The following is a 20,020-nucleotide window of genomic DNA, read 5'->3' as shown; positions in this document are numbered from 1 at the left end:
TTAATTCATTAATAAGTCATGGCAGTGGTTTCTCTCAGGACATACCAGATTTTCTGTTAGATATTGGGGTATATAATACTTGGATATGATGGGCTAGAAAACAGGCTTAGATAATGAACACATGGATAAATTCTCAAAAATAAAAATTCACACTTGGACCCCAAGTAACATTGCTCCTAAGCTACTTCTGAAAAGAAAGGAAAATGTGATAAGTGGGCTAGCCTCCAGAGTTCATTCTTCTCCCACAGAACTGGAATATAATGACCATGTTCAGAAGTCCATATGGAATAAAGCCTTTTTTTAAGACATTAAGTTTTTCAGTTCTCTTTTTATATAAGGTATTCACTATGTTTCTTAGCAAAATCAAGCAATCTGACAGTAATAAACACATTTTCTTAAAATATAATTGGGGAACGAGCCAACACAGGCCAGCAGAGCCTACCTGCACTGAGGCTGCATCAACCTGCCCCCTACTCCATTCCTGTCCCTCCTACACCTAGCCCACCCCACGCCCATTTGCTGCTGTCTGTGCAAATGTACAAATGAACCCAGCATCTGGTGCCCCAGCAACAGAGTCCTGCTTCCCACAGAAACCAGCTCCAAAGCAGGCAGAGAATTACCTTAGGCTCGTTGCCCAATCACTATCCTGCATACTGTGGAATTCCATTAGTACCCATGAGCCAGGTCTTATTTTTGTGGGGGAATTAACCCAAAGAACTTGGTACAGACCTAGGAATACCAATTCCACTTAACTGTTTCCTCTCTCCATCCCAGGTCAGTCTACTCACTGAGAACTTGCTCTGTGTTCATTGTGGCACCATTCTATTTAGAATTGCTAATGCAAAGATGATCACTCCTGACCCAACACATTGCACACTGTGTATAACTCATAAAGAATTACAGCTACAGGGGCGCCTGGGTGGCTCAGCTGGTTAAGCGACTGCCTTCGGCTCGGGTCATGATCCTGGAGTCCCAGGATCGAGTCCCACTTCGGGCTCCCTGCTCAGCGGGGAGTCTGCTTCTCCCTCTGACCCTCCCCCCTCTCATGCTCTCTGTCTCTCATTCTCTCTCTCGCAAATAAATAATAAAAATCTTAAAAAAAAAAAAAAAGAATTACAGCTACAAATTATTTATCATCGAAATAGTTTTTGTTTTACTCTCTAAAACCCCAGAGACCTAGGTTTGTAAAAGCTGCATAGGCATTTAACTTTCCAAGAGTAGTTAATGACCAAGGATGTAGACTTATGTCAGACTGAAACAGAGACTCTGCACTGAACAGCTCCATTAGGGTCACCCCAACAGCTGAGGTTTTTTCAGGGGTTCAGACAGCTGAGGAACATGCATGTCACAGAACAGACTTCACAAGCACAGCAGAGCTAATGCGCATCTTCCAAGTACTGCCATTTAGGAAACATCTAAGTTATGTGTCAGAGGACAGTATAAGCAAGCTGAGATGGAGTTGTTCTTACTCACGACATGGTAATAAAAGCTGTTCAAAGCAATCCATATTCAATACTCAATTGTCCTCTGGATATCTCAGTGCCTCAATCAAGCATCCCAACAGCTGCTCCCTGAGGAGCCTGCAGCTCGCCCTCTTACTGCCTCTCCTCAATAAGACATGTGAGAAGGGAAGTCAAGACGCCTCCAAGTAAGAAGCAACATCAGCTGTTTTCTGACATTTGAGAGGCTGATTTCTCTCCACTTATCAAAAGTGCAGGCTCAGTTTTCTGAGAGAAAAACAAAAACAAAAACAAAAACCCCAATGTGCTAAGTGTTGAGTCAAGGGAGACTGGGAAGAAAGGCACAGGAAATTGAGGAATACCATTTGAGCAGGCCATTTCTGGGGTGTGTGTCTGGGTAGGGAGGTGGAAAGTTGCAAACTCATATGGCTTCAGAGCCACACAGGTGACATGAGTGAGGGGGGCTGTGATGATCCACAGAGCACCTGCCTCATCTCAGGGGGCACGTGCTACTTACTTTCAGCTGACTGTTCCCAGGCAGAAATGAAGACCCTGGGTCAACAGATTTTCTAAGAAATCAGTATTTATGCAAAATCACCAGTTTTCAAATGCTGGCAACAAATTCAGCATTTAAGTGTGGGCCAAATAAAACTCATCTGTGGGCTGGGCGTGATCCATGCATCACTTCTTTATGACTTTCTGAGATTCCACCAAGCTTCAACAGCCTCACAGCTACTAGATGTCCAGTTACTTATCAGAGGAGGAACAGTGTGTTTGTGGCTAGAGTGAGGGGGTGGAGGAAGCAGAGATGCAGAGTCACTGACATTTGTTGGACTGCTCTTAGACACCAGGTTGGTTATTTAGTATCAGAAACTGAATTTAGGGACTAGTAGCAAAGACCAGAAATAACAGTGTCTTAAACAGGGAAGGGTTGCATTTTTTCTCATGTAACATGAACTTCAGAAATATTACAGGGCTGGAATGGGAGGTCTACAAGCTCCTTCTACATTCCTATTCTGTCATCCTTAGCATATGGCATCTGTAAGGTCACCTCATGGTCAAAAAATGGCTGCTGGAACATTATCCAGCGCATCCACATTCCAGACAATAAAAAGAATGATAATGACCTAAGGTCTCCTGCCTCCCAACTGAGTAAGGCAATCTTTTAGGAGCTTTCCTGGAAGCTTCAAGCCACAACTCTTTGCCACCCCTACATAGGCAGCTGGACAATGTAGCTGTTGATTTTAGCTGAGCACAATGCAGCCTCCTAAAAATTTAGGAGTTGTCAGTGAGGAAAAGGGAGTCTGCCATGATGGGAATAATCATGGCACTAGGTAAAAAGTGAAAGCAAGTACACACCAGTGAGACACCTGGATAGAGAAAGCCGTGACCAGAGGAGGAATTGATGGTAATAACCCTAAAAGCGTTGCTCTATAAATTAGCCATCAAATCCAAGCAGGAAAGATCCTCACATCTGTGTTAATACAACAGGCATGCTAAACGTCTGTGCTACCCAGCAACACTCCTGAGGCTGTCATGACGGAGCAGGTACTGGAGCACACTGTAGAAGCAGTCATCAAAGTGTAGCTGGCAGCTGGACAGAAGAACTGGCAATGGCCTGGCCATCAAGGGCGACAGAACAACCTCCACTGCACTCTGGAATCACCTGGGGAACTTTAAAATAATACAGATGCCCGGGTCCCATCTCCAGAGATTCTGAATTAATTGGCCCGGGATGAGGTCCGGGTTTAGGGAGGTTTTTAAGTTTCCCAGATAATTTTGGGGCAACAAAGTGTAAGAAGCTTCACCCCTGGATGGATGAGGACCCCTCCTGATTCTCTGAGAAGTTGGGCAGCACATATAAGTCTCCATACCAGGGGCTCCCTGGGAAGCAGGTCCTTGAGATTAAAACATTTGCTGAAGGTCACATAGCTAGGACGTTAGTGCAGCCAGGATTTGAACTTGGATGCACTTGACAGCCAAAGCCAGAGTTCTACCATACTCCCAAGTGCCAGCCCAAGCAGTAAGCCCAAGGTCTTTTCTCCATTCTCAATCCCAATCCTCCATTACTCATGGGTGCATGCATATCCCAAAAAGAGGAAAGTTTCAGACGGCTCAAAAGAAAGCAGATGACAGCTTTCCTGCTGAACAAAGTCTGACTCCTGGGAGCTAACAGCCAAGAAGATAGATCTACCATAAGGTAGAAAAGGATGCCCGGAGAAAGCAAAAGTCACAGGTTCCCACTTTGTAAACCATGGAAACATGGGCAGCAAAGGAATGGAAGTTTATAACTGAAACAAAAGATAATAATGCTATTGAGCCTGTATCGGATGCTTGACATCTTTCAAGCCTCATAAAAAACTGCAATCAAGTGTTGTGGTCCCTATTTGACAAACAAGGAAACAGAGGCTCTGTGAGGTTACACCATTTCAAATGGAAGGAAAAGGAGAAAAGGATATGAAATCAGGTGGCAGAAGAAGGCACGTGGATCCATTAACCCCAGGGCTGCCGCCAATCTCAAATGAACCCCCTAAGAGTTTCAAAGGAGAAATAAGCATCTCCAGGGGGCAGGCCCTAAGGCTGCCACCTTCCCTGTTCAATGCTTGAATCATCTGAGACTTGAGACCAGGCTGGGTAGTAGATGTTTTGGGTAGTAGCCAAGTGCTGGCAAACCCAAAACATCCCCCAACCTCTGCCATCCATTTGGCTATCAGAATGGACCGTGCTGCTTTTTTCAAAGAGCAATCCCTACAGGCACAGAGATGGGCTAACCAGAATACCAAAAGTAGAAGCTCTTCAAGAGCAGGGACCACCTCCGACAGCTCAGGACTTAGGATCAGTCGTGACACATGATGTGAATGAATGAAATGAATAATGAATTAAAGTGCGTAACTGAAATGATGCTCTTGGATCCTCTCACCCAGGGCCTTCAGTGAGGCAGCCAACTGCATGGACCAAAACCCCAGCTCCACCACTTTGCTGTGGGGCTCTGGTGACTTAACCTCTCTGCACCAGTTTCCACATCTAGACAACAGAGATAATACCTTGCAGCCTTGTTGTGAGGATTCAATTAAATAACTAAAAACTAATAGCTCCTCCTTCCTTCCTCCTAAAAAGGATTTGTTACATCTCAGAAAGTTATTTGACAGAGTGGGGCAAATAAACACAAGGTGAGGGGTTTAGAATCACTGCTAATTGAAGATGAATCAGAGATGAGAAACATAGATCTCCAAAATCTTCCCCAGCTGCTAAAACCCAAGCCTTGACCCCTAGACTGGTGTTCATCTGCCATAAACCCAGGAGGATTCCACTTCCAATTGAAACTGACATTCAACTTGTAGCCCAATGGGTCTGGTCTCTCTATAAAGAAAAGAAAATCAGATTTGGACTGTGGCACTGGCTTTCTCACCGATTAACTGCCTGGGGTGTAGTTCTTCCTCTCTAAGCTAGGACTGCAAAGTCTGCAAATCCACTCAAGTACTGTGAAGACAATAAGGACTGGGCAGTCCCGAGTGGGGAGGCAATGAAGATTTGAATGGATGGTGAGAAGGTGAGCTCCCGCTCCCCACAAGAGACCTTGTACTAAGCAGGAGGCTTCATTCAGCTACTGGGTGTTTTCCAGTTTGATCAGTTGCTCAGAACCACCCCACCCAAACTTGGGCCTGGCATGCTCTCTCTAGTTACTTGCTCTAGCCCTGGGTGATGGGAAATTACAGAGGCACATTTTCTGTTCGCTTCTCTGTGATAAGCAGTATTCCCAGTTCTGAAGGCCTGACCTCATAAATGAATTTAGAATGAACACCAGCAGCTCATTTTCCTGAATCATAATTTAAATGAAAATTTCCCAAGTTTTGGTCTTCTTACATCATCTGACTTAGAAATAATACGCTGTTGATGCCAAATAACTTCAAAGACATGGTCTCTGATGAGTCCCACGTTTGATGCACATTTTTCTGCCCCTTCCCCGTGAATATACACAACTACACAATAATTCTATGGTTAAGCTCACAGCAGCTGATATTCTAATTCAGGCATTTAATAACTGTATAGTATCTCTATAGTTTTAAGGGGAGGGGTTATGAGCAAGGAAATCTATTCAAGGGACAATCTTCAGAGACCAAGAATTATTCGAAAATCATTTCCTCCTCTAAAGGTCGGTAAGTAAATTATAATAACATAATGTTGAATAACAGATTGCCGTACTTGCCAACTTAAACACTTTAGGGACATGTTTATTCATTTCATATAATCTAGAAGCAAATCTTTTTATTCAAGTGAAGTTTTACCTTCCTCTAATGATGCTTCACAGTAAAATGCCAAACTAAAACAGAAAGATAAAGAAAATGCTGGTGACGTGCTACTTCTTAATTAGCCTATTGATATCCTAGTGCAGAGGGAGAACAGAATGCGCTATGGGCATGCAAGCATACATACAAGAATTTCAGTCATTCAACAAATATTTATTGAGACTCCAACTGGAGCCAGCCTTATGTTAGACTGTGGTGTAAAAGACATAGACCTGGCTTCAGGGAGCTTCCGATCTAATGAGGGACTCCAGTAAGTAAACAACACAGGGCGCCGAAAGTCATGGCAGAGAAAAGAGGGCACTATGAGAGGACTGGGCAGACCTTCAGCAGAAGGGTTATCTCAAAGAATATATGAAGGATAAAAAGGAATCAGGGGAAAAAATTAGGCAGGAGATGGGCAGTATAGAAGACAGAACAGCATATACAAAGACACAGAAGCAAGAGAGCACACAGCAGGTCCAGGGTTTTAAAGAGAAATGACAAGATTAAGATGAGCACTTTGGAAAGATTAAGCAGAGGGACACAACTGGTGGCAGAGACAGCAGTCAGAGAACTGTTGCCAGGCCAAAGATGACGGGACCCGAATTACACCAAGGAATGTTCACTGAGCACTTTCTCGGCCCAAGCACTGAGGTAAGTACTTCATGAGCATTATCTTATTAAATCTTTACAACAACCATGAGAAGAACGGATACCCATTTTACAGATAACAATTGCTGATATTTTCTTGTTTTCTTACTATCTACTGTTCTCTCCCAACAACTAAAATGTATTTATGTATTGCCCTGGCTGCTACTTAAAATAGTGCTTGGCACTATGCAGATATGCAAGCCATATGGGAAAGACAGGCAGGTGGCTGAACAAACAAACCAATAAAGAAATTTTGCCCAAAATCACATCGAGTTAAGAGACCCACGCCCACTGCATTCACTGTAACTTACCACACCACGCTGCACTTCTTATTCTTTGTGGTCCTTCTCAGTCTCCTGTGCTGCTTCCTCATCTCACCAAGCTGAGACTGCCCTGGACTCTGGCTTAGGTCTCCAACCTTGTCTATCAACACCTGTTTCACTGCTGATCTCCTCTGATCCTGTGGTTTAAATACATTTAATTCACTAATGATTCTCAGATATTTATCTCCATCGCAGATTTTTCCCATGAACTCCAGACTCTTTTATCCAACCACCTACTCAACATCCCCACTTGGATGTCTAGTGGCCATCTCAAACTTACTATGTCCAAAACCCTGCTCCTTTCATAACCATCTTCATCTCAGTTAATGGCAACTCTAATCTTCCAGGAGCTCAAGCCAAAGAGGCCAAAACCTTGGTATCATTCTTGACTTGTCACTCTCACAACCTTTATCTAATCCACCTGCAAATCCTACTAACTCTTATCATTAAAATATATCCAGAATCCGGGGCACCTGGGTGACTCAGTCAGTTAAGCGTCTGCCTTCGGCTCAGGTCATGATCCCAGGGTCCTGGGATCGAGTCCCACATCAGGCTCCCTGCTCCACAGGAAGCCTGCTTCTCCCTCTCCTCCCAGCTTGTGCTCTCTCTCACTAGCTCTGTCACTATCTGTCTCTCTCAAATAAATAAAATCTAAAATATATATATATATATATATATACACACACACACACACATATATATATATCCAGAATCCAACTGTCACAACCCCTACTGCTGCCATCCTAATCTGGCTGCCTTCATTTTGCCCAGATTATTACAAAAGCTTCTTACTGGTACCCCTGCTTCCCCCCTTGCCTGTCCCCCTTTTCAACTGATTTTCAATTTCCCACTGCCAGAGGAACCAATTAAAGCTTAAGTCAGATCACTCCACTGCCCAAACTCCTCCAGTATCTCCTATCTCAGAGTAAAAGTCCACACAGTAGCCTAGGAGGCCCTGCATGGTGATGCACCTCTTGTCAACATTCCCCCCCACCCCCACCCACCTCCAGCCACACCCCAGCCTCCTTGCCAGCTCTGTAACAGAGCAACCCACCCACTGTCCCGTCTTGGCGCTCACTGCGCTCTCCCTTGGGAATCTCTCCAGATACCTGGACGACTCACTCCCTCACCTTTCAGGTCTGTACTCAAGGGTCACCTTCTCAGTGAGCAACTCCATCTAAAACTGTAAACGCTTCTCCCCTCACCTCCCCACTTAAACATACCAACTAATATGCTATAGATTCTACTTACTTATTTTCTGCCTCTCCTTGGCCCTAAACTGCAGTAGGAAAAAGACTGTTTGGCTCACTTTTCTATCCCCAATTCCTACAAAAATGCCAGGCACATGGTAGATCTCAATAAATATTTACTGAATGAAAGAATAAATAAATGAATTCTCTTCTTTACAGGTTCTTCATCATGCCAGTCACACCAGGTAGCAATCATCAGAGAGAAACTGAGGAAAAAAAATTTTGATAAAATTGAATTAGACATGGTTGATAAAGCATTAATAGAAAGGATGACAGCTTTTAGTTTGAAGAATCTTTCACATTTGTTTTCTAATCAACAAAGGACAAGCAAGGAGTCTGAAACAATTGAAAATGTTTTTCAAAAATATTTTAGAAATTTTATTTTTTATAAATTTTTTACTTCATGTGTTAAAATGTATACCAAAGCAAAAAACAAAAAACAAAAACATGTGACCTGTATCATAAATACAAAAGTTTTCAAAACATACAAGACACACACAATGTAAAAAAAACCTTTACATATATAAAATGCAATGTAATTTCCATTACAAAAAATAAAGCAAGGGAAAATGCTTGAAAAATGCTCATCTGCAAGTATAAAACAAAACCCTCCCCCCTTGACTGACCACTTGAGCTGCCTTGAAACATGCAGCGCCATTATGCTAGGCTTCTCTTCTTACTTCAAGTTACCTTGTTTTTTACCTTGCCTTTTTGTCATGTTACCTTTTCTTCCCATTTTTCATTTTAAAGACAAGAGCCAATCAAGGTTTTTTAAAAGCCGATGTTTGTTCTACACTTTAACAGTCAAGTGGCTTTTAATTCCAAAAGTTAATACTTTATACTCTGAGTTATAAATGAGTTCCTAAACACTGTATGCAAATCAAAATTATGATTTGGATACTCTAAGCACAATATATCATTTACAGAAACTTTTTCATAAAATTAAGATTTTCACATCACATTTGCTTAAATCACAGTAAGCCTATAAACTAGTTCCTCAACCCATCATAAAAAAAACAAAAGCCAAACCTCCTTAATAATTTTATTTATGGCTCCCTTAAATACTAAATAGTATATTTAATCTAAAATACATCTGGAGTGGTCGAGGCCCCCCTACCTACACCACATCTAATGCACACCAACAACAGAAACTGGCTCACTACTTACCTACTATTAACACTAATACTCATTTGATTTAGTTCCTATTGCAGCAGCAAAATTTTTGAATTTTGGTTATTTTCTTATATGAACCACATCTATTATTAAATTATTGCCATTTCCCTTAACAATATATTGTCAGGGGAAATGGAGATTTAAACTGCAATTAAAGTTCCTAATCAGGAGGTTAAAAAAAAAGCTAGTTACTGATGCTGATGTACTTTTTCCCTGTCAAGAGCTATCTTTCCTGATTAACCTCGGAGGGAAAAAGGGAGGAAGGGACAGGAAGGAGAGAAGGAGGGAAAAGGAGAAGGAAAATAGAACAGTTGGTAGGTTAAAAGTGACATCTTCCAGAGTCACGATAACTCTTCTGTTACTGCATAGAAAACCATAGAGAATTCTCTTGAAATTCACTGAGAACAGCACTGACAATGCCATTCATCTAAGTAAACAGACTTAGAAGAAAATGGATTTTTTTACTATATTTCTTAGAAAAATCCTGTTCAAACTTTAATGAAAACTGGCTCCTCCCCAATTACTCTAATTAACAAAAATTCAACTGCAGGACAATTGTTTAAGGAAAAAAAAAAGAAGAAGAAGAAAATGAGGATTTAAAAAGGTCAAGTTCAGTCAAGTAACAAGTCTGGTACATAAAAAACCAGAGCGAGCAGGACAGCACCCAACTCAGAGACTGACTACTAGAGTCCCACTGAAGCACAGAGCTGCCATCAGCTAATGAGGAAAAGGTAAACCAATAAAATCTACTCTCTTCAACACGTATAATTTTTGCTTCACAAGAACTTTTGCTTCAAACAACTTTTGAAATCCAACACTCACTTACTGAGTGAATTAAAAGAAACATTGCAGGCAGACATAATATTTTTAAAGCAAATTTAAGGGGTACAAATAAGCCCCAAGATTGTAATTGGGAGAACTATGCCCTTTGGGGTAAATGTGGTTCAGAAAGCAGGTCTGCTATCCTGAGGCACAGCCTGCATAATAATAGCATTAAAATACATATTTCCTCCGAATTATTCTCATTAATTATGTCAACCAATTTGAATGCATCATGAGAGAATTTTACGAACAGTATAATAAGGTACGTATTTACATTTTCATTTGCACCTTAAGGACAAACTGTTAACAATAATGATGATGATTATGAAAAACAAGATTAAAGGTGCGTTCATTTAGGAAAAAGCTACATTAACATTATTCATCCAACCACAAACACTTTTGTAATGAATGCAATAACTGCAAAACAATTCACAGCTTTACAAAAAGTCGAAATACAGAGAGTTTCACTAGAATTTTTTCCAATTCAAAATTAAAAAGTTCAACTTACATTAATCCTTAACTACTTTATTCTAACATCTGTAAAATATATAAAATACCAAGATTATCAACAGTCACATATGTTTTGAAGTCAGGGGACACGTGTATTTTCTTAAGATAGGTTCCATTTGTGTAGAAGGTCTGTGAGGACTCCCCAGTGACAACATTCCACCACTGTTCAGAGAAAAATAAAATTCTCATTAGACTAGTAATTACTCTGTGTGACAACTGTATGTGCCAGCCGAATCCTTCACCCTATCACCTCCCCACTCCCAAACTTCAGCAAAAGCAGGGAAAAAAGTCTAAGGTTTAATGCTGAATATAGTATAATCAACCTGGTCAGCCCTTCCTGATTAATCCTGGTGACTGCCTCATAGCTACCGAACACCTAGCCCCACCACAAGGCATGCTGAGAAATTGTGCAGCCTATTGAAAGCTACAGACACAAGGCTGCACAAGTCCACTCTAGCCATGACTGCACTGAACTTTGCTGCCTGCATGTCTTTCTCATTGGGATGGATAGAATAATGCCCCTCTTTTCTTTAAAAACGTCCCTTTGCAGACACAAACTGGTATTTTTGTTGTTGTTAAGATTTTATTTATTTGACAGAGACAGAGCACAAGCAGGGGGAGCAGCAGAGTGAGAGGGAGAAGCAGGCTCCCCACTGAGCAAGGAGCCCGACGTGGGGCTCGATCCCAGGACCCTGAGATCATGACGTGAGCTGAAGGCAGCCACTTTACCGACTGAGCCACTGAGGCGCCCACAGACTGGTATTCTGATAGACACTGAGACTATTTTCTATTATAGGCTACCAGATAGAATGTTCTCTCTACTGAATCTTCCTTTTCACCAGGAATGATTCAAGAGCCATTGACCAAGTTTCTCTACAAAACAGTCTATAGATTTATTTGCTAAATAAATATTGAACATCTCAAATTAGGCAGGTGCTCTGGCCAAATCCTTTCCTTTCTCCTCCCGATAACTGAATTAGCTAAGATTACAACAGTGTTCATAGTCATTTATGAAATGGAGATCATAAAGCTTACCCATGTATCTCACAGCTAAAGTAAGGGCAAAAGAGACAATGTACCTGACCACCTTTTGAAAACGCACATCGAGATTCAGAGTATTATGAACAAAATAATGGTGTCACTCACTTTTGTATCTGGGGCAGTGCCTAGCATTCTAGCAGTTGACTGGGTCAGCTATTTGTGTTCACTCAGTAATAGTAACTGATAAAAGTATACCCCATGGACTTCAGTAAACCTCACTGAAGCAACTTGTACTAACTTGAAATTTTTCAGAACTGACAATTTTGCTTTATAAAATAGCAATGTAAACAAGATTGCAGAGGACACATTCCACCTACTTAAGACTCATTAGTTTTTAGTCACTAAGAGCATATCATAGAGATAGTAAGGCCTTTAGAGATCATCTAGTTCAACTGTCTCATTTTACAAATAAGGAAACCAGGGTTCTGAGAGAAGAAAGGCCTCGTCGCCCAAGATGATACTGCTAGCAGGTGACAGAGGTGGAACAGTTTCTGGTACCTAATCTAGTGCTCCCACTACCTTTCCCTCTATTCAAACAAACCACTCGGAAACACTATACCAGCCACTAACTTGAATATGGACTAAAAAACAATGACATTAAAAATAGCAGCTAATACAGGGAATTTTTAGGGCAATGAAACTATTCTGTATGATACTACAATGGTGGACACATATCATTATACATTTGTCAAAATTCACAGAATGGGGGTGCCTGGACGGCTCAGTCCATTACACGTCCAACTCTTGATTTCGGTTCAGGTCATGATCTCAGAGTCATGGGACTGAGCCCCATGTCAGGCTTCACAGTCATCAGGGAGTCGCTTGAGATTCTTTCTCTCACTCTCCCTCTGCCCCTCCTACCCCACTCATGCACGCGTGCTCTCCCAAATAAATAAATAAATCTTAAAAAGAAAAATTCACAGAAGGAACAATACCAAGAGTGAACCCTAATGTAAACTATGAATTTAAGGTGCTAATGATGCGCCAATTGAAGTTCATCAATTCTAACAAATGTACCACTCTACTGATACTCTGGTGACAATGGGGGAGGCTGTGCGTGTGTCAGGGCAGGAGATATATAGGAACTCTATACTATTTGCTCAATTTTGCTGTGAACCTAAAACTGCTCTAAGAAATAAAGTGAATTAAAATAGTTAACATTTACTCCTATGTGACACTATTTAGGGTGCTGTATTAACTCCTTTAACACTATGTATATTAACATGTATTAACTCCTTTAACCCTCCCAACTCTGAGATAGATGTTATTATTATACCCATTTTACAGATGAGAAAATCAAGGCATAGAGAGATTAAATAATCTTGTGTAAAATCACAAAGCTAATGAGGGGCAGAGCCAGGCTTTGACCTTAGGCAATCTGCCCAAGACTCACTCTCCTGACCATTACATTCTGTTGCCTCTAAGTAATGGCACACCTGCATTTATCACCATGTGTTCCATATTTCAAATCAGACTTTCTTCTCATAAGTATGGTTTAATGTGTTTGTCATTCTAACAGTATGTACTCCATGGCATAACACAAACAGCTAAATTATATTACTTTTTAACTTTATAGACAGAAATAACTTTGAAAGTTAAGAGCTTTTTAGCTACTGGATATCTACTTTACCTTACTGATATTCAATTTATACAGCTTAGATTCCTTAGTAAACAGACTCAAAAGGCCTATTTCTTTGGACACTACAGCAGCTGTTCCTTATTACTTTTAATTTGTTCTGTGCTTTTGATAGTCTCATTAACATGCTGGGTAGATGCAGGCTGGGCTATATCATAATCAGTTTAACCATGCTAGTAATCAAACCAGAGGGAAGAAAGCCTGTCACTTAAACATACAGACTGAAGTATAGGCTATAGGTTCTTACACCTTTAAGACATAAACCCATACAATACAGATACCTATTCTGCTGCTTATTTCAAGGTTCTCCAAGAACTCTGGAAATCTGGTCACTGATGGTTATCACATCTTGTAAGCCAGATTCATAATTATGTGATAGGCTTCTATGGGGCCCAGGGCATCAAATAACATGGTCTCTAGAAGCTCAGTGTCAAAGCTGAGCAGTTAAGTTTTTCAGCAGTTAATGAAGCTCAAGACTCCCTGCTTTCAACCGAAAGACCGCAATCCTGCTCCTCTAAGCATCATCCTCAGAGCAGTCTAAGAGTCATGGTTTATCTTTACACTAAAGGAAAACAAATGGTGATAGTTTCACGATCTCCCCGCCCATAATTAAATAAAAGTGTGCCCAAAAAGGTATAGCTCAATGCAACATTTTATAAAAAGCATTGTATTCTCAATGCAAACTCTTTGGAAAGGGTTCATAACAAATATCCCCTCATAGAGCTAAAAATTGACTTTTTTTTTTAAAGATTTTATTTTATTTATTTGCCAGAGAGAGAGATAGCGAGAGCAGGAACACAAGCAGGAGGAATGGGAGAGGGAGAAGCAGGCTTCTTGCAGAGCAGGGAGCCCGATGTGGGACTCGATCCCAGGACCCTGGGATCATGACCTGAGCCGAAGGCAGACGCTTAGCGACTGAGCCACCCAGGCGCCCTGTCCTCTTTTTTATAAGCTAGATTTTTATGCTGACTAAAACTGCAATTATGAGGGTCTCATATAACCAGAAACTTCATTCATTCAAATATTTTTGAATATCTATCCTGTGTTAGATAATTAATCAGAATCATTTCCTACACTTGAATGTTTTCAGGAAGAAATAAAAGTACCGGGGTGCCTGGGTGGCTCAGTCGTTAAGTGTCTACCTTCGGCTCAGGTCATGATCCCAGAGTCCTGGGATCGAGCCCCGCATCGGGCTCCCTGCTCAGCGGGAAGCCTGCTTCTCCCTCTCTCACTCCCCCTGCTTGTGTTCCTTCTCTCACTGTGTCTCTCTCTATCAAATAAATAAAATCTTAAAAAAAAAGAAAGAAAAGTACTGTAAGATCTAATTTATTAGGGATCTATTTTAAGTGGTCAGTACAATATATAGTATCTTCGGGGGGTGGGGGGATGGGTTAGCCTGGTGATAGGTATTAAAGAGGGCATGTATTGAATGGAGCACTGGGTGTTATATGCAAACAATGAATCATGGAACACTACACCAAATAAATAAATAAATAAATAATATTTATTTAGCTAGATGCACAGTCTTTCATAGACTAATCTTGTCCCTATACCTAATGCTATTTATCTGTACTCGCTTTTAGGTATATTGACTTAATTTCTCTTTTGTTTTCTGGCTTTCTCATTTATTCTTCATATCCATAGCTTTTAGTATTTTGCCTTGCATTCTTTATAACTGGCAGAGTCTTAAGCATGTAGGACTAATTTCCTGACCACCAATAGCACTCCTTCTTTCAGCTGGGGTTTTTGTCACTTAACACTTTATTAATAAATTTGGTGTATTGCTCCATAAAAAAAAAAAAAAAAAAAATATATATATATATATATATATATATATATATATATATATATAGTATCTTCAATCCCTTTTACCACCATTCAAAACCCTCTACCTCAAGCATCCCCATCCCTAAGAAGCCTCTGCCAATTCCATTATCTTTATGCAGACATGTCCCAGAACCCTCCTATACTTTAAAGACTATTTACTGTCTGCTTCCCCCAGACTATAAGCCACTGGAAGGCAAAAACCAAGTCTTAAACACTGCCATACAGCAGTGTCTTAGCACACAGTGGGCACTTAACACATTCTGATTGAGTGGATGGATAAATAGATGCAAGCACCAAAAAATGACCCTGAGGCACCACAACACATTCAATCCTTAGCCTCTGTGTTCTCTAACAATAAGTTTACACAAGCCACCTTACTACCTTACTATGTAACTTTAGGAAACTCACAACCGCCATGAACATCAGTTTCCTCATCTATAAACCAAGGATAATGAAATTTAAGCTTCACAAAGCTGGCTAATGAGACGACGTAAGGAAAGCATTTTGTAGGCTATAAAATAAAGCAATATGTTGCTGCTGCTATTATTAACACTACCGCTACTACTACCACTACTGCTACTACTACTTAAGAAAGGAAATTTCACGAATAAATTTTTTTCCACAAATACATTTTTTAAAGACTTTCAACCAAGAGTTAACAATTAGTGATGTGGAAAATAAAATTAAGTTAAACACCCAACTTCCTAGTCATTCTGATCATCTAAGTATGGGGCAGTATGAGAACTCTGGACAGAGAACATTCCTAACACTGCCATCAGAACTTCCAAGAGAGCGGAGGAAAGCAGCCTTCAAGATCTCAGCTCATCGCTGCCAGATGAGCAGAACAGTAACTGCCCTTCCACTCTGCTGGGTTGTAGCAGGCCCAACTGAGAAACAGGAAGCGAAAATAGCTTGGAAAGTAGGATATAGGCTGCTCTTTTCTTTCACAGTCTTTGAGGAACTCTTACCTTAAGATATCCTCCAGCAGAGACAAGCATTTTGCTATCTGGAGAAAAGCAAAGGTCAGTCACCCAGCCTCCATGGGTAGCAGCTCCTTCTTCTACTGAAATCGGAGCACACAAATGAAGCAGCTCACCATTTGAGACATTCCATATCTATACAAACAGGATATACAATGCATTAACAGGGTCACCCAGAAGTTTTATATATCTATCCATCTCTTCTGGAACATATTTGGAAATCTTTCTTAAAAATATAATTACAATTCAGTGATATCTTAGGAATTTAGACTGCATTCTCTCCTGTCCAAATTTTAAAAAAACACTAATTATAATAAAAATGCATTACTAAAAAATATTTATCATTAACCATACTCCAAAAAATAAGAGAACTTAGAACTGGTCAGAATATTGTGACTTTCTTCACTTAATAAAAAGAAAATAATGGGAAAAGCAAGGAATAAACAAACAAACAAAAAAAGGCCTAACAAACTCCCTAAAAAAACAAAACAAAACATAGAATTCTAGTCCAGTATCTACCACTAAGAATTCTGACAGAGATCATTCAAATACCTAAAGTCATTCAAACATATTTTAAACAATAAGTCCCTACAGGGTTTTATATATATAATCTATACCCAATTACTTACAGATGCTAATGCTTCCATTTATTTCCAGTGATAATTAATATATGAATAGTACTCTAATTTCTCAAATAAATGCCCATCAGAATAGGAAAAAGAAATACAGAGGCATAAAGGCAAGGGAAAATAACCAAAATCATCATTTATAAATGTTTCCCTAGAAAATCCAAGAGAATCAAATGGAGAAACTCATTAGAAAGAATTCAGTAAGATAGCTAGATATAAGCTAGATACATATATACACACACATATATACAGCTTTCCTACATTTTGATCAGGTAGAAAAAATTTTTGTTTAATGTGTTAAAAAAAATTTTAAATAACATGCATTTAAAGAAAGAGAATTTATTTCCCCAGGGGTTTCTGAAAAATGAAATACTCCTTCATAGCCAGTAAAGGAGCATTCTCATCCAAGATGAGAACTCAGAGCAAAACCAGTGTTCCCAAAGCAGTCCTGGCACTTCAGTTAACATGCATTTTTTAGTACAGAGAAGGTTGGTAACTTAGTCCTCAAGCATGAGAATCTTAATTGTCCTGGAAAGCCTATCTGATAATGCCTCCATTCCTGCAAACTGCATACTCTCTCATGAATTTTAAATCTTCCTTTGTAAAAAAGAAAAAACAAAAAAACAAGATGCTCCTCAAATATGCTGGTTACTAACGCAGCCATCCCAATGCCCAAATTTTTCCCATCAACTGCAGAATCCTTCTAATGCAACCAGAGGCAGGCAGTCCCATGAGGACAGCAATAGGCCACACTGTAAATGTGGACTATCTAATGAATATGGTTTCATTAAGAGATCTTTTCTTTCAGTGCTGAAAACAGCAGAATTTGCTGTTTATTCATTTATAACCTAGTTGACGATTTGTAAAATTATTTTCCTCAAATTCTGCCCCTATAAACAACCTTTGGTTCAGGTCCAAGAATTCCGATGAATCATTCTCAAGCTAAGAGCAGACAACCAACTGCAAATAGCTTGGGCATTTGCCTCCTCGCATGCACAGACTCTAACTCATACACTTCACTCTAACTAAAATGAATTCTTTTCTGCAAAGGAGTGCAGCTGTGAATAAAACGTGCACAGGAAACAAAGCAAATGATTCCTCATCCAACCAGAACCCCAGGGCCTGTGCTTCCCAGTCACATTAACAAAGGTCCCCAACGTGAAACAAAGCATTAGCCAAAGCTACAGAAAGAGCAGTGCTTTCATGTCAGCAAACCTCCTACCCGAATTTCTCCATTGTCATCTCCAGTCGCCAACAGGGCACTGTCCACAGAGAAGACAGAGCAGCGCACACAGCCTTTGTGGCCCCTCAATTCACAAAGAGGGGAAAGAAGGTCAAAACTCCAAATCTGGAAGGCAATTAGGATTGTTTAGGAATAGGAAATACACTGAAAATAAGCACCTGCAAACCCCGCCCTGAGGGCTAGTAAGCCATAAATTCAATCACATGGAAATTCTAACATTCAACAGTTCATAAATTTTCATTAGAGGCCCAAGTTCCAACTTGCAACATTGTTTTTTTCTGACTTTCCCTTTAATTACTCAAGTTAACTTCAGCTCAAGGACCAAAATCACAGCTTCTTTAACTTTAGACTTACAAGAAAGAATAGCAAATCAGTTAAGAGCAGTCTACAGAGTGAAGCCAACTTGAGTGTGAGTCCTGGCTCCCCTACACTGCCTAGTTCCTTGTGGCCTAGCACAACCCACATAAGCTTCTCTAGCTTCAGTCTCTGCACTTGTACAATGGGACAACAGTACCTGAGGTGTGAAGATTAAATGAGATAATAGTGAAATTCCTAGCACAGGGCCCAATACACGGCCAGTATTTTTAAAGGTTAGTCACTATACTATCCTACTATCTCAGCAGCCGTTTTTTTGTTTCCAATATGTTTGGAATGCAGTTGTTTTTCTTTCCAATATTCTCCCTTGTGGTTCTGTCATCACCATCTAACAAGAATTTACTGAAATTACCATGTTCCACTCATCGTGAACTAGGAACTGATAGTACAAAGATGAACTGGATACAGTCCCTGTCCTTGAAAACTTTAATCAGGAATACAGACTTATGAATTGTGAAGTGAATAGTTATATGAAGTAAATGTCTAAGAAACATGAGTAATATGTAATGGAACACTAAAGGTAGAGCAGCTCACCCTGCCTGAGGGCTAGGAAAGGGTTCACTGAAGAGCTGACATCAAATCTAGGTCTGGAAGAATGAGTCATAACGCTTCGAGGTAAAAAAGGAGAAGCTTGTGTCAAGCCAAACCACATGCACAGATGATGGAGGTAAAAGTAGCCTGGCACAGAGGGAACAATGCAGCAGAAAGAGATGGTCATGGGCAAAGGAGTCTGGCTTATAAACCGCCAGGTCACAGAGGTGTTTCAACTGGAGACTCAGACCACGGTAGGAAAGATAAAACTAAGGAGGCACAGACCAGAGGTGGGTCCACCAATGAAGGGGGAGAGCCTAATCTTCTGGGTGGGGACAAGGAGGAGGAGAATGAGCCAAAAAACACTGAGGAGTAATCAAGAGAGCATGAAAGACAGGATAGAGTCCCACACAATTCCAAGGTTTATAGTTTGGAAAGATGGGTAGATAATGAGGTCATTAACAAAGAGAAAAAAGAAGGGAATGGAGTAGTCAATGTCCCTAACCAGGCAGCATCATTTCACTGGAATGTGATTTTCAGAAGTATCAACTTATACCAATTACATAAACATTTACTGTGGATGTGCAATTAAATGTAAATCCTTTTCAGTGCTTTTTATCACCTATAATATGTAATATGTAATAGAAACTACATTTTATTAGTAATAGACAAAAAGTCGTAAGGCAGAACAAAAGCCCTCGCATTATTCATTTATCTATTCGACACAAACTAAATGCCAATGCCATCCTCCAAAAACTCACAAAATATGAGACAGACATGTAGACAGAAACTTACTATTTTATACATCATTTGGACTCATAATACATAACCAATACCAAACTTTTATATGCATGCACATTTCAACTAACTGAACTACCTTTGCAGTCTTATCAGCAGATGTAGATGAAAACTTGGTAGCATCAGGAGAAATATCACAAGAAAGTACTGTATCCTGGTGACAGACAAAGTCTTTTTCTATTCTTCCAGTAATAATACTCCATACCTTCAAAAAAAATTCAGAAGTTGACACTTTTAAGAATATTTTGTATTACTGAGCATAATCATCTAGAATACATATCTATAAAACAAGAGCTTTAGCACACTGGTTGTTCTGACCTCTTTAAGTGCCCTTTAGTACAGATGCTCATAAATACACAGGAGATGTAGGTGACAGCAGTAAAAAGAAAACAGGCATGAGAAAACAAATCTAAAAATTTGAGTAGTCACTTACCATCCATCTTCTTTCAGCTTTCAAAATATAATCATTACAATATTAGAATACT

General features: G+C 40.1%; 1 protein-coding gene across 3 annotated transcripts in view; it reads right to left on the bottom strand.

Moving 5' to 3' along the window:
* Positions 1-5,899: 5,899 nt before the first annotated feature.
* Positions 5,900-20,020, bottom strand: part of APAF1 (apoptotic peptidase activating factor 1) — an 80,511-nt gene continuing 66,390 nt past the window's right edge. For 2 of the 3 annotated variants that reach the window (XM_081822225.1, XM_081822226.1), the window contains 4 exons: positions 19,615-19,740; positions 17,811-17,936; positions 15,948-16,094; positions 8,069-10,637 (listed from right to left, as the gene is read on the bottom strand). In XM_081822225.1, the coding sequence (XP_081678351.1) occupies positions 10,491-10,637; positions 15,948-16,094; positions 17,811-17,936; positions 19,615-19,740 (546 nt within the window). In that variant the 3' untranslated portion in view covers positions 8,069-10,490. Of the gene's footprint in view, positions 10,638-15,947; positions 16,095-17,810; positions 17,937-19,614; positions 19,741-20,020 lie in introns of all 3 variants that reach the window. The other variant, XM_081822224.1, reaches the window with a different exon arrangement.

The sequence above is a fragment of the Leptonychotes weddellii genome, chromosome 5 (genome assembly GCF_054177405.1).
Source record: "Leptonychotes weddellii isolate Sample4059 chromosome 5, ASM5417740v2, whole genome shotgun sequence".
In the NCBI taxonomy this organism is placed as follows: Eukaryota; Metazoa; Chordata; class Mammalia; order Carnivora; family Phocidae; genus Leptonychotes; species Leptonychotes weddellii.
The sequence above is the reverse complement of the archived record's forward strand: the minus strand, read 5'-3'. Positions and strand labels throughout refer to the sequence as shown.